Here is a 25,204-nt window from a genome sequence, read left to right on the forward strand (position 1 = left end):
TGACTTCCCTCAAACCTGAAACTCTGCAAGAAACCATCATCCCAAAGTCAGAACAAGCCTGGCTGATTCCTGGTACTCTCCACTGGTCCCTCCATGTTTGTTTGCCTGTGAAACTACATATAAATAGAGAGAATGGCATTTCTATAAAATTCATTTGTTCAATGAGTATTTGATTCCCATCTTAGATAGCTAACACATACGGCAAACATAAACCTTGTTAGGATTTAATGTGCATTACCTGGTAGAGTATTTCCTTCAGCCAGTGCTTTACTCAATTCTTCACACTCAAAATTTTAAAGTGATTCATGAAATATGCTTGGGTATGTGGGCACTATGTCAAATTATTGGGGAAATGGTGAATAATGAGCTAGAGAGGGAGAAGGAAAGAGAAAGGATGAGAAAGAGAGAGAAGGAAGAAAAGAGAAGAAAAGAAGAGATGGAATAAGTTGATTCAAGAACTGGAAAAGTTGATAGCCAAGAGACAGGGGGTGATTATCAGAAACTCTGGATTCCACGGCCAGGATTATACACGGGGATTTTCCAAGCGCATTTCCTGAGCAGAATTCTTATGCAATTTATTACACAGTTCAGGATGACCCTGAACTTCTCTGCTTCTTACAAAGGGCCAAGAGCAGAAAACAAAGGTACTTGCTGGTGGGGGTAATGGGCAATTATAAAGTTTCAGGCAAAACATCAGCTTAGAAAGCTGGAACTTAAATGTCATAGAAACAATATCAGTATGTTCCAAATATTGACAATCCTATCAAAGGAAGAAGATGAAAAAGAAGAAATAAAATAGAACAAACGGACGCCATGTCTGGTTTCACTTACTTGCAGGGGATGGGGTGCTGCACCCACTGGTGGGGGGATGACCGTGGAGTCCATGAAGAGAAGGGAGGGAAAGTCCCCCGATGACTGGAGGGAAAAGTAGTGGGTATGGGGTGGCTGGATAGTGATTCATATGTCCATTCACTGCTGGCACCGGACATGTGTGGCTGCTGGTGGTCATGTTCATGGCTCACAGAAACGAGGGGCACCAAGGAACATCACTCCGGTCACCAACCCAAGGGGTGGGACCTGGGGATCCCAGGAGGAGGAGGACGTGGGAAGGGCAGGAAAGCTGTGGTGAGGAGCCGAGGAAGCCGAGGTGCATCAGATGATGCTGATTATCATTCTGCAGTGCTGATCACGAGGAGGAGGAAGGAACTTTCCTTGGCTCCCTCTTGTTCTCTCTCTGGGGTGCCCGTTTAGCCCCAATGCAAGGCGGAAAGGAAGTAGTCACTTCACAGGCTTGAACTGCTAGGCTCTGTAAAGAGAAAAAAGAGAGAATCCTAATGTAACCCCGGTAAAGAGCTAGGGTGAGCGCTGTGTGTTTTAGCTCTGCATCCAGCTGGGCCCGTGATGGAGAACTCCATAAACTGCCTAATGTGAGCCCCGTTCTCCCTGAGGGAGCACTTCCCTTGCCCATGAGCAACATTAGGGCTGGAGAGGGCCACCCGTTCTCCTGGCTGGTTTCAGCAGGAGCCTGACTGTTCTTAAAAAGAACCAATTCTGGGTACAACTTACAATCAATCTATGAACCAAAAAGTATGTAAGAAGCACTTATCACATATGTCTCAAATGTTGGCTAAGTCAAGATTCCATTTTTTGTTAGAAATTCCAAAGCACAGTTTTTTTTTGTTTTGTTTTTTGATGAAAAGAACATAAATAGGCCAGATTTCTACTTTGATTTAAGATATAAACTGTTTTAATATTTACCATCAAGACATGTATGTCCACTGGAGTCCCTAATGGTTTAATTCTTTTTCTCTCATAGTATACAGAAAATTGACTCAATAAATAAGCGATTCCATTTAACATTTGCTGCATTTCCACCAGATGTGATTTAAAAACAAAACAAAACAAAACAAAACAAACACATACAATGTATGGCATTGTTTCCCATAGTTCCTTCGGTACTTGTCTTTGGACATCCCTTCCCTGATTAGCTAATAGAACTGACATTTTGTCACATTCCAGCAAACCCACCCTCCTAAGGACTGAATTCTTTCATTTAAAAAGTTATTTGGTTCTTTTCTCTGAGTTGGTATAAATGCCCTGAGGAATTCTTAATTTCTTTCCACTTTTAAAATAATGAAGTTAGGAATCTTGTCTGACTGGTTGAAAGATTTAAGTTTGTGCTGAAGAACTTTAAGCAGCCAGATATGCAGGTAAAAAATCCAAAAATCAACTTATGGGAGGACTCAGTGAAAAATCATAGGTCTACTCTTTTGGTCTACGTCTATACCTACAATCTAGGCTTTGAGAGTCCTGTGGAATCCTGAAATCATGTGGATCTCAACAATATCCAATAGCATTACGAACTAGGCACACAGATGAGGCAGAATATTAGGGAAAATTATAAAACAAGGCAGGTCGATGATATTCTTGCCTCTTATTTGTTGATGTCTGACTAGTTGGTCAAAGAGTCTTGGGAACAGTGGAAGTGGTCCCTAAGGTCCATACTGTTTTCTACCATGGTCAGAACTTGATACATTATGGTTAATGCCAAGAACTGCCTTTTAGTAGGGACCCTGAAAAGTGGGAGATAACAGTAACATGAAAATCCTCAAGTTTATGACATAGGATGGCTGGATAATAACTATAAATGTTTAACTGGGAGCCAAGAAGGCTCTGGAGAAACATGCCCCTGAAGGACTATCTGACATCTGGTGGAAGAAGTCTTAGATCTATTCTACTTGACCTCGCTGCCCAAACTAAAAATGGATGGGAATTGAAAAGAAGTCAGTTTAGGCTTAATATCAAAATAACGACCTTAAAAGTTAGGCTAGTCTAAAAGTAGAATGAACTACTTTTGAAGGCAATAAAACTTTCTTTGTTGAATTTCTTTAAGCTTGAAGAAATTCAACAAAGAAAGTTTTAATATATAAGTTTCAATAAATCATAGATTTAGAAGGACCTCAGAGGCTAGCTGGGATTCTTATTCAGGTGCAGGACATTGAAGTCCCATCCATTTCTGATATTCTATGATGCTATGAGTCATTGCAATTTTTAACTTTATTGACAAAAAGTGTGGTGTGATTCAATATACCTCCTACAACCTCCATGATTTCACATATGTAAATATTATCATACTGAAAATGTATGTTGCAATTAATAAAACATAAGGTCATTTAATCTCGTGTGTTATAACGCAAAGAACAGGAGCACTAGAGTCAGTCAACTGGGTCCAAACTCCGTTTCTGATGCTAGGAGGAAACTGCTAATCATTTGTTGGATTCAGGTGAAGTGCCTTTCAGCTCCAGAACTGGATCCTAAAATTGTTTGTTATTGTTCAGTTTTTTCAGTTTTTGTTGGATTCTTCTTGACCCCTTTGTGGGGTTTTCTTGGCAAAGATATTTTCTTCTACTCCTTTTCCAGATGAGAAAAATGAGGTAAACAAGGTGAAGTGACTTGCCCAGAGTGTTTGAGGCTGGATTTGCTCTCTGGTTTTCCTGACTCCAAACTCGGTGCTCTATCTACTCTGCTGCTAGCTACTCTAAGATTGTTACCAAATAATAATAATTCCTTTATTATCATATCTTTCTTTTATCAATATATATGTACTCATATAGTACTCTAATGACTATCCCCTAAGGGTCCATGAATCACTTTGATATGATAAAATGAACCTTCTACTTGAATTTCACCATATCACAATTCACCTCCAGAGTGGTACAACTCCCTTCAAGCAAAGCAAATAGCAGAAATCCATTTTGACAATGAAACTGTTAGGAGCGGATTATTCACTACACTAAAAGATTCCCAATAGAATCCCTTTAAAGCAGAAATTAAAAGAGGATTTGATTTACAGAGATTTGATTTATCCACAACTTTTCAGGGACACATTTACTATATAGAGGAAGAATCCATTTACATATATGAGAATATAAAATAAAGTCATCAATAACTGTTTATTATGCAGTTTTAACTATGAGGTTTTTATTGTGTGTGCATGCATTTATAATTTAGAAAAGAGAAACAAAGGAGTTATGAAGACAGTCACCTCTTTTTCACTATAGAGAAAGCTTTAATAAAGACATGGAAATTGGAGCAAAATCTAAAGTAAGGGAGAGCAAAGAGAGGAAAAGTATTCATGATAAAAAGGGGCATGAAAAAAGGTCCAGTGACAGGAGGAAATTCTTAGTGGGTGAATCTTGGGGGTTTGTATAGAAATTTTTTTGGGGGTGGAATTGCAGGGAGTGAGGAGTATTTTGTGATTTTATCGTTTTAATGAGCACCCAGGTGGAAATTCTCTTTATTGATGCTGACTGTGGCTCCTTTAAAGTCGGAGTCACCTGGAAGCCCAAAGAGCTAAATGACTTTGTAGCTACAAATTTGAACCCAGCTCTTCACTCAAAATGCAACATTTTACCTGCTTTTCCTCATTTCCTTTTTTAGATTATTTAACAAAGAAACTTAGTTGGAACTGAAGGAGACCAGAAAGGAAATGAAGAAATGTCAAGAATATTTTCAATAGTAAAAAGAGAGAATGATCAGTAGCATTATTTTAATTCAATAAAATATTTTGTTGTGATGAATCTTTAATTTCACTGATGTGGACACCCTTTGTAATGGTGTAGATCAGATACCAAACTCCAGTATGAACCAAACGGAAATGTTACTGTAAAAAGCTCAACAAAATACATAATATTTTATGAATTTCATAATACACAATATTTAACATTTTATATATTTTATTTATATTTCAATAAAAAATAGATAATATTAATTTGTGGTTTTCTAAGTCAATATGAAATCGGTAAGGATCCATTCTATTTGAATTTCAAACTACTGGTATAGATCATTAAAAATCTACCCATGTCTATGCACTCTGAACAACCAGCTCAGTATACTTTGGGATTTCCTCTAGATATCCTGGCATAGTGTAGATCTTATTGAAGCATCCTGCCCGTTATCTTTATTTTTTATCTTTTGCTCTTGGTATATATCTACTATTTATCTCCTTTTCTAAATCATTGATTTCATCTCAGTTCTTTGGAAGCAATTCCATAACTTACAATCATAACATTTCATCAGAAAAATACTCACGTTCAAAGGATGGACCTTTGTTTGGGGAGGAACTTGAGAGCATTAAAAAGAACTTGTCAATTTCTAAATACCCTTTATATCCATCCGTAGACAAAAGGCTTAGTTATCATAAACTTATAATCTAATGAAAGGGAGACCTAAAATAAATCCTTACACATTAAATTCAGCAAGATATATATATATATATATATATACATATATATATATATATATATATATATATATATATATATATATATATATGCATGTATTTTTATTTAGATCTATTTGGAACTTCATATTGCATTCTGAAATATGAGTTTTCATTGAAGTAGGAAACTTTTGCTATAGAAACTCCCTCAACCAAACTGCATCCTAGGGTATCAGAGAGTTTCCTTAAACAGTTAGAGATTAAATGGGTGGCCCAGAGACACGTGGCTAGTTTATCTCTGCAACAACATTTGAATTTAGGTTTTGCTAACTCCTTGTCTAGGGCACCACATCTCTATATCGTCTCTGTCTATTTGGTCTGTTTACCTGTCTGCCTGTCTTCCATTATGTCTCCAAAGGCAGATAAAGGCTAAGTAATTGGCAATTTGAGAAAGAAAGAGTGGACGGGAGTGATTGGAATACCTGGGAATTCAAAATTCTTGAGCACAAGAGTGTGATCAGAAGATTAACAAGCCTGCAGAGTGCAGTTTATATTCTCTACAGGGTTGAGAGCTATAAGGGACAGATGTTTAACTTGGAAAAGAGAAGGCCCGAAAGAGAGATATTATCTGTCTTTATATACTTACAGGTTACCACAAAGAAAAGGAATTCAACTTTTCTTCTTTGTATATAGAAGGAAAAATTAGAAGCAGTGGGTCATGATGGCAAAGAGGCAAATTGAAACTTAATATCAGAAAAAAAAACCCATCGCAATTAGATCAATTAATAGAGTGATCCACCTCAGGAGGGAACAGGTTCTCCATGATCAGAAAGCTTTAAGCAAGAACCAGATGATGACTTGACAGTGTTGTTGTGGAGGAAACTACAAAGGTACCAATTAGTGTAGATGGTTTCTGAGAGACCTTACAACCGGACATTCTGTCATTCTGTAATCCATTGTTTGTAAATAATAAAATTGAGACCCCCAAAGGAAAAGTAGTCAGTCCTGCGATCACACATGTCAGAAGTTCCGGAGCCCCCACTACTGGTGGGTGTCCCATTTAACAAATTAACTAAGAGCATTAATTCTTAATCATTAGCATTTACTAAATGTAAGCCAGTGATGATCATATAACATTTCGTCCACAAACTAGGGGCATGCCTTTCAACCAATGCACACAGTGTAATGATTATTGACTAGCTGACTAAATATTGTCTTGGACCACAGTTTAGTGCACAGTGAGCTCATCAGCTCCTCACTTGTCCAGTCTCCCATCCTGCCTCTCCTATACACATTTCCTCAACTCTCTTCTCAAATATTTTGTACTCAAACCTTCCAAGCTTTGAACCGACTCATCTCCCGTTTAGATACTGAATTCCTCTTAAACATATTTGCCTTGCAGCATAGTTCCTTTTTTCCATCCCACACACCAACCCAGCCATTCTTATCATAAATCCTGCATTCTTTTATAATTCTTGGATAGGTTTCTAACAGCCCCAAAGCCACTCTCTGAATTTTTTACCAGTTTCAGGGGACCTTGGATGGGTGGCTCCCCACATCTAGGAGCCACTGTACTTCTTTCTTCCTCCTCATTCTCAATCTCTGAATCCCTATCTCAGCAATTCTCCTCTGTTTCATGAATTTTCACCTGCTTACAAACATGCTAACATGTTCCTAGTCCTAAAAGAAACCCATTTCTTTGACTCTGACACCTGAACAACATTCCATGTGTAGTCAGTACAATAAACAGATGAAGAGATGAAATGAATGAACTGAATGCACCTAAGGATTTGGAGCCCCATGAGAGGCAGAATGGCTTAGTACATAGAAAGCTGGTCTTGAAAGCAGAATAACTTGGTTTCAAATTTCTCCTTTGGCATAAATTGTTTCTTGTTGGGAAAGCCACTGTACCTCTTTTCCTGTTAAAAATTAGTCCTATTTCTATGACTTTTAAAATTTAAATGTTCATTGTAGGTGTCTTTTTAAGTCTAAAAAGGATCTATCGGACTACCATGTGGAGCTTAGTCTAAGAAAGAGTGATTCCACTGAAATCTGAATCGACCAGAGTTTCAGATAATGATTGAAATGGACATGGATTGTTTTTTTGAGGGCCCATTCTCAAATAAACTTTGAAAACTTCTCAAACACATCTTTCTTCACTTTTTCATTCTATGCTATTAAGTCTCTCACCTGCTCCTGGTGATTTTTTTTAGGTCAAACCATCCTTATGCACATATTAATTAAGGGTATTTCCTACAAAAATGATAAGTACCAGAAAATGTCGAGTATTTCGCCTTTACTGAGTTTTGACAGAATGGTTGGTAGCGTCCCTAGCAAACACTGGGACATCTTTTCCTGACTTTATGGCTTATAGAGAGAGGCTTCTCTCATCCCTTAACTATTGTGTCACTTTAACAATTTGTAGGAGACAGCATCTTTTTAACCCTGTTCTAGTTAAGACTCTGTCAGACTCTCAATTGCTTAAACTATATTTTCAGGAGCAAAAAATTCAGCCTAAAAATTCCTCTGGGCCAAAACACAGCCTCGGGCCTATTATGCTAAGAGGGTCTCAGAATCTGGCTGAACATTTCTGAGTCTGTTGTAGGGATTTGGGAGCATCTTCTGCGGGACTGTGGGGAATTTTCCTGCCGTTGTTTAGCTTCCTTTTTTGTGGACAAGCACTTTTCCCCCCCAAAATCAAACTCCCAAGTTCATTTGTTTCATAATTAGTACAGGACTCAGGGCAGTCTGAGGCCCTCAGAAGGAAAGGCTATTAATGGCCAGTGAGCCCTTACCGAGGAGAGCAATGAATGGCCCGGTTTTCATGGCATTTTACTGCCTCCACCCAGAAACAGATGGGATTCCAGAGCTAACCGGCCTCTGTTGAGATGAATGAGATTCCAAAGCCATTAGCACATTGGCACAGAAATAGGCAGGACTCAGGAGCAGAAGCGCTCTTATAGAAACAAAGGAGATTATGGAGTTGTTCTGTCCCTGCGTGCCCATTAATGGGGAGCATTCGTTACCAAAATCCATTCCTTCCTGGGAAGGCAACATTACAGATCAGGTGGCATTTTTTTTTCAGGCAACATGTAAGAATCTTGAGGATTTTATCAGTTATTAAATGTACTTTGTTCTTCTGGGTATGGCTTTACCAACATCATGCTCACGAGGGGTAAGAGTCCATCTATCAAGGACTCGGCTTGGACAGGAGCTGATTGTTAAATTTTTGGAGCGAACTCTTTCATGCCAGAAATGGACAGATCAGAGATTTAACTTATTGTTGATTTCCAGCATTAAGAAAGTGATGGAAAAATGTTAGTGCAAATAAAATGTAAATATGTGTCAGGAGGCTGTTGTTTTAGTTTAGTTGTTTTTTTTTTTTTTTTTTGGCGGGGGAGCTGGTTGTTGAACACCTCTCAATATACCATTGGAAACTAACTCAATTCAGTCAAATGTAAGGAGACAGTTGGTATATAGGAAAGAGGGCAGGGTTTAGGCAATTAGCTGTTTGCATATTGCCTTTCTCATTAGAAAGTAAGATCCTTGAGGACAGCATTTCCACCTTTCTTTTTGTTCCCAGCATTTGAACACAGTTGCTTGAATGTTGTCTCCCCCATCAGACTATGACTTCTTGACAACAGTTTTTGCTTTTATTTCTCCATCACTTCGTGCAGTGCCTGGTACACAGTGGGTGCTTAATAAATGCTGATTATTGGTTGACTGACCACTCTGGGCTCGCATGGTGGCAAGTGCCTGCAGTGCCAGCTGCTTGGGGGATGGGGTATGACTTGAGCCCAGGACTTCTGGCTGCAGCGTGCTGGGCCGATGGGATGTCCACACTAAGTTCAGCATCAGTAGGGTGACCCCATGAAAACAGAGGACCAGCAGATCGCCTAAGGAGGGGTGAACTACTCAGGTCAGCAGTGGAGCAATAAAACCCCCCAGGGTGATCACTCTGGTTCAGCTTCCATGTGTATCCTGGGAACACTTATAACCTTTCTGCACCCAAGTTTCTTACTTAGATGATAGGCTGAATGGTCCCTTCTAACAGAAGAGCTAAGATAATTCAAAAGCTATTTATTGAGTTTCTGGTATATGTAAAGCTCTGAGTGGATGTCAGGGAGATATTTTTTAAAAAGTCGAAACAATAAAGGAAAATAACCCCAATTTGAAGAGCCAACAAGCACGAGAAAAGCTACTTTAGTGAAACCAAAATGTGTATGATGCTCCTGTTTGGAAGACTCACAAGATCAAAGAAAATGGAAAGGAAAAGCTTTTACATTAAGGGGAAAGAGAGAAGTCCAAGAAAGCCTTCAGCCTTTTTTCTTTCTTCCAGGAAGAGATCAGCACCAATTCTCCTGTGCAGGTGGATTGGCGCGGCCTCCATACTGCTGTGCACATCTGGCAGACAGGTGAATGACTCTATATTCCTAAGCTTGCTATTTAGAGCCATGTGCTGAGAGCTGTGTAGCTGTTTCTGGGAGAAAGGAAGAAGACATCTTCACAGCTAGGTCATAACACAGGGAAAAAAAATCCAAACAGCTGATGAGTCTGAACCAAAGCACTTTCCCCAATAGGATCTCCAGCTAATCTACCTATTTACTTAGCTAGTCATTTTAGAGAACACACAAGTATTAGTTAAAATAATATGGCTATGGGAAAGGTTGAATTTAATCCCCGAAGCTTGAAAACAGATGTTTTTGCAAGTGAGTAGTTGTTTCAGGGTAAATGGACCAAAAGAACATGGCAAAAGACAAAATGAGCCTGGCATTTTGCTGGGTCAGGAATATGGCTACAGATTGAAGGGATGCTCCTATTCTTGGTAGTCCTAGAGCATCCAACACTCACTCTCTCCACCTGCTACTTTCATCCTATACTGCTCTGGATATAGTTGCTATTTTTCATCCTCATTAATAATCTGAAATTAAGTCCCTTTTTTTAGAAGAAAAGTTTACATTGCAATATAAAAGTGACTCTGGATTCTCAAGACTAGTGGAATACAAATTCTGAAAAGCTGACTGAGTCGGAAAGGCTTTGAGAGTGGCTATAGCAAGGGACTTGGGAGTCATTTGGGATAAATCTAGTTCAGAACCCTGATGTTGGGGAAGACTGACAACAAAAGGAGAAGAAGATGGAAGAGGATGAAATATAGACAGTGTCATGGAAGCAATGACCATGAATTGGACAGACTTTGGAGAGTTAGTGGAAGACAGAAATCTGTCCAGTTCATGGTCATTGTTTCATTAGAGTGATGACTCTCCCCTGGCCTTTGGGCCAGCGGGTCACAAAGAGTCAGTTTTAACAGAATGACCAAATAACAACTTGTTGAGTTCTGAGCTCCTTTCCAGGTAGGTCTCCGAGTGATACAATTTTACAAATACAATTATGGTAACTCTTACAGAACATCCATTAAATCTGAAGGACAGGGAGAGCAATCACTCTGATGAAACCCCAGTTCTTAATGACTCAAAATCCCAGATTTTATAGCTATTGATCCTTAGGCCTAGAGAAGGGAAGCTACTCATTTAACGTCATACACAAGGACACAAGTGGCAAGTGATGGGACTGAGATCTGAACCACAAATTCAGGGCTTTCCGCAGGGTACATTACTCCCTCCTTGATTGGGCCTCAGGCCTAGTTGGATCCATCCTGAATCTCCTAATACCTTGATCTGACTCCTTACTACAAATTCTTCCTGTAAACACAGCTGGTCTCTCTGCAACTGAGTGTGGGGCCATATATTTCCTCATGCATTGAAGAGTAATTGCCTGGGAATTACATAGAACACTATTTGGTGTGTATTAATTATCTTCAGTTCCCTTTCTTATGTGGAGCAAAAACATCAGCCTTAACTCAGCACAAACATTTATGGCCGGCTACATTTCACCCGATGGGCCCTCGCAGCTCAGAGCCAACATAAAACATGGAGGAACTTATGAGGAGAACAGAAAAGGCTACAGAATCTACCAGGGAGAGCTTGAAAGCTTTGTGGAGATGCCAGGATTTTTCAAGGCTCTCAGAAACAGCTGACGTCCATACTGCATCCTACTTCTTTATCTGGTGATCCCCTTTCTCCCTCTAAAACCATGACCATAGTGTTGGGGAGTCACATTTTGACCTCCCCACTTAATTTGAGTCATTATTGCCTTCTGATGTCTTGGTTTTTTAAAGTTAAAGCTTTTTTTATTTTTAAAATATACACATGGATGATTTTCAACATTCACCCATATAAAATTTTGTATACTATTTTTTCCCTCCCTTCCCCCCACCCTCTCCCCTAGATGGCAAGTGATCCAATATACGTTAAACATGTGCAGTTCTTCTATACATATTTCCACAAATATTCTGCTGCACAAGAAAAATCAGATCAGAAAGGGAAAAAAATGAGAAAGAAAACAAAAAGCAAGTGAACAACAACAAAAAGAGTGAAAGTGCTGTGTTGTGGTCCAGATTCAGTTCCCACAGTCCTCTCTCTCTGGATGCAGATGGCTCTCTTCATCACAAGACCATTGGAACTGGCCCGTGTTATGTCTTTTTAATCAGCAGCAGAACTGCTTAAGAAACTGGGCTTGACCGATAGACACTAGTAACTACATGAGAAAGCCAGCATTATGTAGGATAGCGGTAGGATAGCCAAGAAAACCTCAAATGGGGTCACCAAGAGTCAAACATGACTAAAAACTAACTGAACAACCACCATAAAAAAGACAGCAGGAACAAAGTTTTCAACTACCCTATAGACTCAGAGACTCACCCGATATCAGACTTTAAAGTGACCTAGGAGTTCTACCAATGTCCAAAGAAGAATCCCACCCACAATATATACAAGGAACTGGTTGGTCTTTTGCTTGAAGGCTTCCATTAAGGAAGGACCCTTTTCCCCTTGAGTAGAGCCTTCTACTTTGGGATAGCTCAGATTGTTAGGAAGTTTTCCCTTATAATAAATCTATATGTGCCTCTCTGAGACCTCTACCCATTGTCTGTTCTTTGGAGTTCTTTTCTACAGACTGACCCGGCAAATACTGAGGACCACCATCCTTCCTTCTTCCTCTCCCATACCTCCCCAAGTTTTCTTTTCCTTAGGTTAAACACCCCCAGTTCCATTGGTTTTCATATTTCATGATCTCAAGGCTCTTCGTCATCCTCATTAATCTACCCTGGATGTTGTTCCCAAAACTGAACTTCTCAGAAGTGTCCTATCTTTTAAAGTCGTGGACCAATTCCCTTTGTGTTTTCTAAGATTATGCTTTCTTAGTTGGTTATTACTACTGCAATTTTGACTAATTTAGAATTTTTAGTCCAATAAAACATGGAGATCATTTCCTTATATACTTAGCTGTGCCTGCCATAAGTCACACTTGAGGAATTTATTTTTTGAACCTAAGTGTGGACTTTATATTTAGCCCTATGAACAATATTCTTATTAGAGCCAACCTATATTATATTTTGAAACCTTACATCTGTCATTTAATATATTAGCTTTCTTCTCAGCTCTGAAAAAATGATATGCATGTCATTTATGACTTCACGTGAGTTATTGACAAAATATATTAAAATAGTATAGAGACAATGACTGATTTCCAGAGGCGCTCAACTAGAGAGTTCTCTCCAACTGGCACTGAGACTTTAGTTTTTATAAAAAAATTTTTTTGATATCTTTTTGTATTACTTTTATTTTCCCCTCTATCCCTCTCTTCAATCCTTATAATAAAGAAAAAAAGAAAAGGGAAAAAAGAAAACAAAACTATCCAATGTATCAATGAAGCTAGACATATATGGTGTACCACACTCATAGTCCTCCAGTTCTAAGAAACTAGAGATATCTTTTCATGTCTCTTCTTTGGAGTCAAGCTTAACCATTATAATTTCACAACATCCAGTTCCAGAGGTTTTGTTGGTGGTGTTTCTGTTCACATTCTTGGAGTCATATACCATGTACCACCTTGGAGTGTCTATACATTTTCTTGGTTCTGCTTATTTTATTTTGTATCAATTTACAGTCTTCCATTCTCCTCTGTATTCATTATATTAATTGTTTTTGCTGCTCTCTGGTCCTTTCGGTCATGTCCAACTCTTCATGACACCATTTGTGGTTTTCTTGGTAAACATACTAGAGTGATTTACCATTTTCTTTTTTCCCACTCCCTTCCATCCTTCCTTCCTTCCTTCCTTCCTTCCTTCCTTCCTTCCTTTCTTCCTTCCTTCCTTCTTTCCTTCTCTCTTTCCTTCTCTCTTTCTCTTTCTTTCTTTCTTTCTTTCTTTCTTTCTTTCTTTCTTTCTTTCTTTCTTTCTTTCTTTCTTTCTTTCTTTCTTTCTTTCTTTCTTTCTTTCTTTCTTTCTTTCTTTCTTTCTTTCTTTCTTTCTTTCTTTCTTTCTTTCTTCCTTCCTTCCTTCCTTCCTTCCTTCCTTCCTTCCTTCCTTCCTTCCTTCCTTCCTTCCCTCCTTCCTCCCTCCCTCCCTCCCTCCCTCCCTCCCTCCCTCCCTTCCTTCCTTCCTTCCTTCCTTCCTTCCTTCCTTCCTTCCTTCCTTCCTTCCTTCCTTCCTTCCTTCCTTCCTTCCTTCCTTCCTTCCTTCCTTCCTTCCTTCCTTCCTTCCTTCCTTGCATTTAAACTCAAGTCCTCCTGATTCCAGGGCCTGTGCTCTATCCACTGAACCACATAGATGCCCCTGCTTTCCCATTTTCTTCTCAAGTTCATTTTACTGAGGAAAAAACTAAGGCAAACAATATTAAATGACTTCACACGGCAGTGTCCAGGACTAAATTTGAACTGTCTTCCTGCCTCCGGCCCAGTGATCTATCCACTGCATTACCTACCTGTTCTTTATCACCTAGAATTGTTTCTTACAGCACAATAATATTCTGTTACATCCATCTACCACCATTTTTAAAGCCATTCTCCAGTTGATGGGTATCTACTTTAATCCATACTTTTATCCACAAAATGTGGATAAATAAATTTTGCATATTATATGGACACTTTCTTTCAATTTTTGATCTCCCTAGCAGTAGAAATCTGGATCAAAGAGTATGAATGTTTTAATCACTTTTCTCTCCACAGTCTGAATTCTCTTCCAAATTTTTTTCTAGAATAGTTGGACCAATTCAAAGCTTCTTAGTGTTTTCATCTTTCCACAATCTATATAACCCTGACCACTTTTAAAGATGAAAAATCTTTGCCACTTAGTTTTGAATGTATTTCAATACATCATGTACAACATATCTCTTCTTCTTTTATATAAAAATATTCAAATCACATCAATAATATTTATTTATTTACTTGCTTAGTTGTTAAAAAATGAGGCTAGACTGGAACGACTTGTTCTTTTTAAAAAATTCCTGACTCTATCCTTTTTATTTTTCAACTTTTTTGTTTTTCTCATTTTGGAAATATTAGCAAGGATGTGCTTATTTGTTTTCTCATCACATATCTCCACTGTAGGGATAAAAGCAAAAGAAAAAACCTGTAACAAATATGTGTAGTCAAGCAAAACAAATTTCCATATTGGTCACATCCAAAAATAACTGCCTCATTCTACATATTTAGGCCATCACTTCTGTGTCAGGAGGAAAAAGTGATGCACAGTGACGTGGGCAGAATAAAGAGAATGTCATATTATAATAACATTAAAAACAGACAGTTTGAAAGACTAAAATTTGATCCATGCAATGGTTTGTTCTTGATGAAGCTCCACTGATGGCTTGGGAGTATTTCTTTTCCTGGATGTTTATAAACTATTTATTGGAGAATATCCTAGAATTTTGCATTACACTAGTTTGAAATCTCCAGTCCCTTTCCACCCCGAAAATCAGGACAACACATGTCCAACTCTTCATTACCCTGACAGAGATACTGGAGTGGTTTGCATTTTCCTTCTTCTGCTCATTTTACAGATAAAGAAACTGAGGCAAATTTGGTGAAGTGAGTTGTCCAGGATGCCACAGCTAGTGGGACCTCTGAGGTCAGATTTGAACTCAAGAAAATGAACCTTTCTGATGATTCCATGCCCTTTACACACCGCACTAGCTGGCTGCCACATATCTATGAATAATTCTCACAAACCACACTAGCAATCAATATGCCAACTTTCTTCTCCGTGTGTATGCCTTGCATTTTCCCTTTGTTCATGTTGCTTTGTCTGTTTCTTTGTTACATTTTGAAATCTTTCTAGGAATAACTCCCACATAACCTCTTCTACCAAGTCTGTCTGGATTCCTTCAGCCAAAAGCTCTCTCATTATTTGCACAAACAAAATCAACAGAACTACAAGGTTCTGAAGGTAACTGGTGAATTGGGGAGAAAATCTTTGTATTAAATATCTCCAATAAGAGTGCAAAATTCAATAAATAAGTGTATATAATTACATGTATATGGAACTAATAGAAATCTAAGGTCAAGAGGCATTTCTTAATAAGAAAGTGGTCAAAAGACATAAACATACAATTCTCCTTAAAAGAATTATAGACTATTAGCAATCATAAAGATTTTTTTCAAATAATAAAGAGAGAACTAAAAATCAAAACAATTCTGAACTTTTATCTCCTAGCCAGGAAATCTACAAAGATGACTAAAAAATGGGAAAAGTCAATGCTGAAAGAGTTGTCAAAATTTTGATAGTTACACTAATGCGCTATTGGTGGATCCATAAACTGGTCCAACCTTCCTGGAAAGCAATTGCAAACTACCCTTATGTCTCCATTTCCAATAGCTAGTTCTTACCCCTAGAAATTGTTAATTTTCTTGAAATTAATTTTTATTATTTTGCATGAATTGTTTCTCAGTTGACATGTTGTAGGAAGTGAGCTAGCTCCCTTAGGATTGAGATGTTGACTTTGAATCTCCAGAACTTACTGTATTGAGGCTTAATAAGTATCCGTGGAATGGAATCAAAGACTGCTAAGCTTATGTTACTTAACCTAGTCTCAAGAGTAGAGATTCTTAATTTTTGTGTGTCAAAGACTCTTGAATTCAGTATAGTGAAGCCTTTGTACTGTTTCACAGAATCATGTTTTTAAATGCACAAAAACAAAATACACAAGATTACCAAGGAATTTTTTTATATTGAAATAAAGTTAAAATAATAAAAAAAATCATAGACCCAGGTTAAGTCCTTCTGCTTGATCTGGAGAGAAGACCACAGACTCCAATATAATGGAGAAATGGGAACTTTGGAATTATATTTCATAAATGCTTATTAATGGTAAGATCTTGTTAAGTCACAATCTCTCTGGGTCTCTCTGAAGATCTGGGAATCATCTCACAATCTCAACTGCAAAATTAGGGGATTAGATCTCTAAGGTCCCTTCCAGGCCTAAATTATCATCTGTTTATACTGTTCACTAACAGATTTCCCAGGATCCACCAGAGATTTTGCTGTATTGTTAGTCAACAAACTTTGTCAAGTGGTTACCATGTGCTTAGTACTGGGGAACCACAGAAAGGCAAAAGCAATCTGTACTCTAAAGGGCAGCTGGGGGGGGGGCATACTGCATAGAGCGCTGGGTCTGGAACCAAGAAATTCATGAGTTCTAATCCAGCCTCAGACACTTACTTGCTGGGTGATGCTGGGCAAAGCACTCTTATGCTGTTTGGCTCAGCTTCTTATGTAGATAATGTGTCTTTGCCAAGAAAGTCCCAGATGGGGTCATGAAGAATAGGACGTCGCTAAAAATGATTTACATTCATATGAGGGAGAAACATGTAAATACCCACTTACTTACATGGCATTTACAGAGTACATGGAAAGTCATTTCAAGGGGGAAGGCATTAGCAATTAGGGGCCGAGGGAGGCCTCCTGCAGAAGGCAAGATTTATGCCACGTCCTGAAGAAGTCCAGAGAAGTCAGGAGGGAGATGAGGGAGAAGAGCCTCTAAGCAAGGGACAAAGCCGGGGCAGGAGGATGGACGTGGGAGAAGTTTTGACCATCGTGTTCAAGAAAGGGTTGCCTAGAAGGAAGCAAAGTGTGAGAAGATTGGAAAGGTAGGAAGGGAGCAGGTAAAGAAGAATTTAGATGCCAGAGAAATTTATATTTGATTCTGGAAATATCAGAAAGCTGCTGAAGTTAAGCAAGTGGTGGGCCCAAAAGGTCAGACCTATGCACTGGCAAATCACTTTGGCAGTGGATGGAGCATGGGGTTGGGCTGAAGGAAGACCCAAAAGACCAAGCGATGACTTTCTGCCCTGGGTGGCTGGTGACTGGGTGAGTGGGGATCCATGTGAAAGCGCTTGAGATGGTACATACAAGACTAAATACAGAGTGAGCAGGAGAGAAGGTCTGAGGAAGACACGGAGACTGTAAGTCTGGGTTACTGAGAATATGGCTGTGTTAGGGAACTGGGGAAAGGGGGAGAGGCTTGAAGGAAAGATAATGTGCTCTGCCTTCAATTGAAGTTCTTCCAGTTGGAGAAGCCAGTGTAGAGCCAAGGAGGAACGGACTTCAGAATAGATGTGAAGATCTGAGAATCATTCAGTAAATGTGAGGCAGAATAGAGCAAGAAGAGAAGAAGGCCTTGATAGAGATGAAATGTGTATGACCCGAATGAAGAACCAGCAAAGGAGATCGGGCAACAGGCAGAAAAACTAGGAAAGGCCAGAAAAGAAGATTATTCAAGAGGAAAATGTGATCAATAAAAATATGGAACCAGAGCTGAGGGGATTCTAGGACCATGTCGGTATTTTTTAACGGTATATTTGTATACATTGCTGCCAGTGGAAAGCTTCCTCCCCAAATTACTTGTGTTTATTGCTAAAGGCTTTGGATTTTCACAGGAAGTTCCATTCAACCCATGGCTCCTCCCATTCTTTCTTAGCTTCTGAAATCTGATGAGTTCATGGGTCAGTGGGTTAAAGTCCTAAGCATCGATTTAAATTGTTTTCATGTACATATACACAGACGCTCCTGCCAAGTCTCCGCTTCTCTGCTGTAGATGTGGCTCTGGACACGGAAGTCCCTCATGTCCGTTTAACATATGGAGTGGCAGTGAGATTGGAAGAAGTGGCTTTCCTGAATCCTGCTGGACAGAATGAAATGTTTACTTTTCTTCTGGGGGCAGTGTTTATGTTGACTTAATAAACTGTATTGTATGGCATCCGTCTTCCAGTTCCTGCATTCATGAAAAGAAAGTCTTAATCCCCTATCTAGAGTTGTCTTGTTGGTATTTCAAAACAAAACTACTTTGGACACGTACAGAGCATAAGGAACCAATTAATCACCTTCATTAATTATGTCATTTATTGAATCTATTTCAAAATGAAGAAACCATTTAAATTTGGCTCCAACCTATCTTTCCAGACTGATTCTTCTTCACAGAAGCTGTATTCTGGCCAGAGCGGTTGACTTGCTGCCCCTCGTTCTCAGCATTACATCTACTACCTTTGCCCATGGCGGCCCCCAAACCTAGAATGGCCTTCTTCTTCTTCCTTTGTTGCCTCCTGGAATCCCTGGCTCCCTTTCAGGGTTGGTTCAAATGTTGCCTCTTCCAAGAAGTCTTTTGTGCCTTCCTCAGCCCTCATTTTTTCCTTCCATCCTCTCAATTATTTTGTGTATATTTAGTGTTTTCTTATCTGTGTACATGCTCATTTTCCTCTTCCCATCTCTCAACTCAATGTAAGCACTTGGAGGACAAAACTTTGTATGTTTGTCTTTGTATCCATGGCCTGTATCATGAAGTGAATGTTTAATAAAGTCATGTTTATTTGGGTAAAAGGTTGGTGGTACAGTGAGTAAAGGGCTGGGCTTAGAGTGACTCTGGGCAACTCACTTACCACTGTTGGACTCAGTTCTTCATCTGTGAAATGGGGATGATAATAATAGTTGTGAGAACCAAACAATATTTATAACAAGCCTTTAGGATAAATATCTGCCACATAGTAGGCCCTATTTACCTGCTAATTCATTTCCATCTTCCCCTCTCTCTTAATTGAGATTTCTCAAGACTACAAGATTGTAAGATTACAGGAATATAGATTTAGACCTTAAAGAGAACATGGAGGGCATCCAGCCCAATTCTGGCTTGACAGATCAGGAAACCAAAGAAGTGACTTGTTTAAGGTCATATAAAAGAGAGGGGCTGGCATTTAAAACAAGGTCCTCTGACTCGAAATTCAACACTCCTCTAAAGCAGAATAACTCAAAATCAGAGAGAAAAAACTACAACAATCCAATAATTCTCGAGCTATCTGGATACCTACAGAGTATTTAAAGTATTTCACTTTCTAAACCCCAATGACGGATATAATTTCTGGTATCCTGGCTTATGGTATCACATGGGGAAGCCATGAATAATTCAGAGCCTTTTGCCAAGACTCTAGTGTAAATCAGTCAAATATAGCAACATGATCTTCATGCTGAATTTATAACGACTTAAAAAATTTAGATGGAACTTTTTTTTTTAAGGGGGGAAGTGGGAGGAAGAATGTTTCATTTTCCACAGATCAAGTTGCCAGTGAGATGTTTGCATTTCTTATTTTCTTACCTATGCAAAGAGATAAAGTGATAAATTAGTATGGGAGCAACAGAGAGAGAGAGAGAGAGAGAGAGAGAGAGAGAGAGAGAGAGAGAGAGAGAGAGAGAGAGAGAGAGAGAGAGAGAGAGAGAAGAGAGAACTCAAAACTTCACAGTGTTATGTTTTCTTTATTAACATACTGATGTGAAACTAAACAGAGAAAGCAATCTAATAACAAACATTCCTTTGAGAAATGTTCAGGGAGCAGAAGGACATCCACTTATTGTTCGCCACATCCGATTGGTCCATATATGGCAATAAAGGTACAATAGGAGGAAGCAGGAAACAGACTGGCACATCGGCAGTATCTTATTAGCGGCTAATGGATATCTGAGAGGAACACGCATCTGATTCTGAATAGTCTGTACCAATCTCCTAAGCAATTACTCTTAATTAGTGGATTCTGTTTATAGATTCAACTTAGTGTACCCTTATGTATCAAAGAGATGGAGGCATCTGGAGTAAGAGAAGTGGTTCTTTTAAAGGAAAAGTGACATATTGGGTGGGTTTTTTGAGGGGAAAAAGAAGACTTGATTTTCTTCTTCACCACCATCCTCCTCCCCTCCATGACATCAATTTGCTTTTTATTTCACCACGAGAAAATGGGTAGAGAGATTTTCCAAAGAAGGCTCGTGATAAAGGTGCCGATAGAATTTGTCCCAATAAAAGAGAAAGGCAGTCAGATATAGCAAGTGATGGCACAGGACAGAGATTCTTCCCTTGAATTATCGTTTAACCCTAAAAATTTCCGGCAGGAGCCCAAAGCTAAATACAGCTCTTTGATTCAGGCAAACAGCACCTGCATTCAGCGCCTGCCAAGTCGGGAGGCAAAGGGTGACATGTACTCTGTAACCAGATGCACCGCCATGAAAGAGAGAGAATCCTAAGTGGGATCACTGGCCCAGTTCAGTCCCAGCAGCTCAGGAGAAGCCCACCCACACCCGCAGAGTCAGTCATCCAGGGCTGGGTCTGCCATGGGACCTGCCCCTGAAGACCACCCCCCCTCCTCCCGCCAAGTGTGCCCTTTAAAAGCGGAAAATTCATCTTGTCTGCTCAGCTCTCTCACTTCTACCTGTTTAAGACAAAGAGCTTTTCTCCTTAAGAAAGTAATTCTTTTCCCTTCAGTCATTTTCTATTTTTCTCATTTACAGATGTTTCTAATGCTTTCACAGCAGCCACACCTCTTTGCCTAAGAGCCAGAATTTTTTTTATCATCGAGCTTATGCAATTCTTTTGAAATAAGACTGACAAAAAAAGAATATGATGCTAATGATGAACTATTTGGATTAGAATTCCAGTAAAAGAAAAGGGCTAGAAAATATGGCCTCTCACGTCCCTTCCAAATGGAAATCCGTGATCTAAGAGAGTGTCTACATGGCCCTACAGAAATCACAGAATCTCTCAGCCCCCTAGGCAACTGAAAGTTGTAAAGCAGGTGCGCCTCTATATTGGCAGATGGAGCTTCTTCACTAGTAGTCTCTACATTGATGAAATGACAGGGTGGGTCTTCTTCCTTGCCTTCCATTGCTCCTCCTTCTCCCAGCGCCTAGCTGATATTTATACGACACTTTAGGGTCTGCAAAGCACTTTATGAGCATTCTCTGAGTAGGGCCCACCAGACTTTATTATGGTATAGACTATTAGGAATTATTAGTCCCATTTTCCAGATGCTGCTCAGAGAGGATAAGGGAATCTTTGGGAGGCACTGTCTGCAATGAGATTCAAAGACAGATATAGGATTCAATCTGTGGTGTCATATTGAATTTCTAGGATAATGACAATGTCAGGAGCTGTAATATCTTTAAACCCTAAGTCGATGCTCAACTGTTTGTGTTCTTGGAAGGAGAGCTTTTGATGGAAGCAAGGAAAAGTTTTTTTTCTTTATGAGATCCAATAAAAAATTAAAGAATGCTGAAGAATCAGGTAAAATAACCCTGGTGAACATGGCATTGATGACAAGTCAGCAAGTCAATCGTACTGCATTTATGGATGAGCAGAATTTTATTTTAGGTCCATCACAACCCATCCCTCCCATGTCCCCCAATTGCTCTTTCTGAGCTCAAAGATCATCAGATCCAAAGGAGTTCACTGGCCTGGGATCTCCCTAGAAACAGGCTGGGAGCCGCCCCCCTTCTTCCACATAGCCAGCAATGAAACTCGTGGAGTGGGTGTTGGAATGTGGCGGCTGCAGAGAGCTGGGGTCCTCCCCAGGAGCCCCTTCCTTCCTGAAACACAGTTCTGGCCCGGCGGTGGTGGTCTATGTGGGGGCTGTTTGGGAAGGTGTGCACGTGCCTTTTAGGAGTACCAATCTTGGAGTGGTTTTTGTAGCTTTTTGTAAGGGATAAATTGGAATCCATGGCAGCCTCCTTCAGTAAGCTCCAGTGCTTGTAAAGAAAGGCAAAGTCTTTACAATTTCATTAATATGGAGAACTAGGCCACATACCAACACCCTGTCAGCTGATCTGTGGGCCACTCCACAAGACAAGGCTGAATCATGTGCCAAGGGGACAAAAAATTCTAAATGTCATCTAGTCTTGGAGGCTCCCTCTGACAGTCTAGGAAAGCAGATGGATTCCTTCTCAGTATTATGGTTTTTTTTTTAAATAAACAATTCATAATTGAAGGAAATGCTAAATTTGTATTAGAAGTGAGTGAAAAATAAAGATTTTTTTCATCTAGTTTCTTAAAACCATTCAAGAAGTCTCTAAAATCAATCCACATACATGAGCCCAGAACAAAGGTGCTTAATAAATGTTTGTTGGGAATAACTAATGATCCCCATAAGGAGAGACTCTGAGACAAGCTGAGGCTACAACTGGGTGGGCTACCTCTGCAGGTGAAGCTGGGAGATGGAAGATGTACCAATCTGGCAGCATCTCAGCCTAATGAAGCATCTTACTCACTGGGGGCTAAGCTTGGCTGTTTCTATACTATCAGAAGAGTGAAAATGCCCTCTATATTTGGATACCCTGTTGCAAAATCCCCATTGCCCTGGCCTAGTTGTGTTTTTGAATGGGTTTGCAACAGAAACGTAAAGGTATAATTGATGTAGAGATTGAAACAGTATTACTGAGAGAGGCAGTGGCAATATCATGCACGCTTTAGCTCTTTACTGACAATTTACCTTATGTCGTATCTGTACAAAATCTCTTACCTACTAAGGACCTCAGTTTAGCCATTGTAGGACTGTGGGCTGTGTAACTAATGTGTTATGCATTAGCAGAGAAAATATATTAATAGTTTATCAGATTAGTAGATTGTTTCCTGACAGAGAGATTTAGAAAATAAAACACAAACAGGAGAGTTTCAATAAATTAAAAAGGGTGGGGGGGGAAGGAATTGAGCTTTGGAGAGAATATCAAAAGGGGGGCAATGGATCAGACAAACACAAATTATATCTAATTATTTTGCTTGGGGCTGGTCCTATCTTCATCCTTCTGACATGAATTTCTGGAACTGCATTTTCAGAGATTAGCATGTATTTGACAATTTTCTATTTTCTAAAGAGTCAGTGAATAGTCAAGAAAATCAGTGGTCTCTGAAAATCCTCAACTATAATTGGAAGCAAATTGTATTTTCTCCGGAATAAGAGAAGAGAAATTTATTGTGCTTTTTTTCTCCAGACGTGGGAAGCAGCTGAGAAGTGATGTATGTAATCACTTTTTCTTTTTGGAATAAAATCAAATTGTTTGGATCCGTGTGACAGGAATGGAATCCAATGATTTCATTGATGTGAGCACTCTGGGTGCGAGATCTACCTCCACTGATATGTATCAATAAAGTCTGTAATTTAGAGTCTTCAAGATTTGGCTGGGATGCTCAGAGGCTAAGCCATTTTCTGAGTCCAGGGCTATCTACTACTCCATGTTGTTGGGAAATCGATCACTTTCAGTATGACCCAACAGAACAATCTGTATGGTTTTTACAAAATGGCTCTGTGGTCCATGGCACCGGGATCTCTTTTTGGCTGCTTTAGGCTTCCACCCTTAATCTGTTTAAAGAGATATGCTGTATATATTCCCAGTTTTCCACTGGGCCAGCATGACAGGCTGTTAGCTGTTAAAGATTATGACCATTATTTTGGAAGCTCTGTTTGCTGGGGATACTTGTCAAAGGAACAACAAGACAGCTTTAATAGGAGAGCGTAAGACCATTAAGTCGGGAAGAACAAAAGCCAGGTGGTACAAGTTGGAAGATCAAAATAGCAATTTTATAGTCAATATTTTGCTTTATGGGGAGCCAGTAAAGACATTGAAAATAATATGCTGAGATAATGCAGCACAAGAAGTGTTTATCCCACTCCATGAATCATCTGTCACCAACTACAGACTTATCAGTTGGGGGCACAAGGACAAAGTTGTAATAATCATGAAATCTACAGATATCCTGGGCCTTCTCCTATTCCACTAATGTTAAAATGCTCAGTGCAATGGAGATTGGCCAAAATCCCCGAAGCAAAGGAATCGCCTAGTTTGACCGGCCGACGTAGCATCTAGGATCTACACTGTCTACTCTAGCCATCTCCTCCTTAGTCCTTGGATGGCTGACCTTCAGTTCCCTCTTCAGTAAGATGGAGGAACCACGGAGTTCTGGGAAATGGAGAGGATGGAGTACAAGATGGAAGTTCGGAACACTGGGGAGTGGGACAGGAGGTTGGGAACAAGCATTAATTGCTGTCATTTCAGTCCTGTCAGACTATTTGGGGTTTTCTTGTCAAAGATCCTGGAGGTATTTGCCATTTCCTTCTCCAGCTCATTTTATAGATGAGAAAACTGAGGCAAACAGGTATCTGATTACTTACCCAAGACTAGTAAGTGTCAGAGATTTAAACTCATTCACATGAGTCTTCCTGATTTCAAGTCTTGCTCTTTCCATTGCATCATATAGCTGCCCAAACACCTATGAAGTCCTTATTACATGCCAGGAACTATGCTAAACATCCTACTTCATTTCATCTGCTTTTATAAGTGAATAAGAAAGTTAGTAGATGTAAACTCATCTCTTGAAGGTTCACTGGCAGTCCATCCAGGACAACTCTAGCAGAGACTGGGCTGCAGCCACACTACGCCACGTCCTATTCTCATACGGGGTTAAATTTGTCTATTAAGTCTCTAGATCTTGGAAGGCTTTTCATTCCATATACATTGGAGATATGAGACATTTGAGGACATCTATTATTAATGTTCATAAAATATTATTATTGTCTTGTTCTCATCTTTCTTCAAGAGGGTTCAGAAAGAAGTAATAAAAATAAGAATAAAAGTAGTTAACACTTACAAAGGGTTCTAATATTTGCAAAAAATTTGCATGTTGCTTCTATTAATCCTCTCAACATTCCTACAAGGTAGGTGATATTTTATCCATTTTACAGAGGAAGAAACTGAGGCAGATAGAAATTAAGTGGCTTGCCCGAGTTCATACATCCAGTAAGTAAAACTAGATTTGATTTCAGATCTCCTGATTTCCAGTCCACCAG

At 39.4% G+C, this 25,204-nt stretch overlaps 1 protein-coding gene across 2 annotated transcripts in view; it reads right to left on the reverse strand.

Moving 5' to 3' along the window:
- The window catches only part of RARB (retinoic acid receptor beta), a 713,488-nt gene that overhangs the window by 349,854 nt on the left and 338,430 nt on the right, over window positions 1-25,204 (reverse strand). For both annotated transcript variants that reach the window (XM_074268511.1, XM_074268510.1), the window contains one exon: window positions 832-1,306. In XM_074268511.1, coding sequence (XP_074124612.1) covers window positions 832-1,015 — 184 coding nt within the window. In that variant the 5' untranslated portion in view covers window positions 1,016-1,306. The remainder of the gene's footprint in view (window positions 1-831; window positions 1,307-25,204) is intronic.

The sequence above is a fragment of the Sminthopsis crassicaudata genome, chromosome 5, assembly GCF_048593235.1.
Source record: "Sminthopsis crassicaudata isolate SCR6 chromosome 5, ASM4859323v1, whole genome shotgun sequence".
NCBI classification, from domain to species: domain Eukaryota; kingdom Metazoa; phylum Chordata; class Mammalia; order Dasyuromorphia; family Dasyuridae; genus Sminthopsis; species Sminthopsis crassicaudata.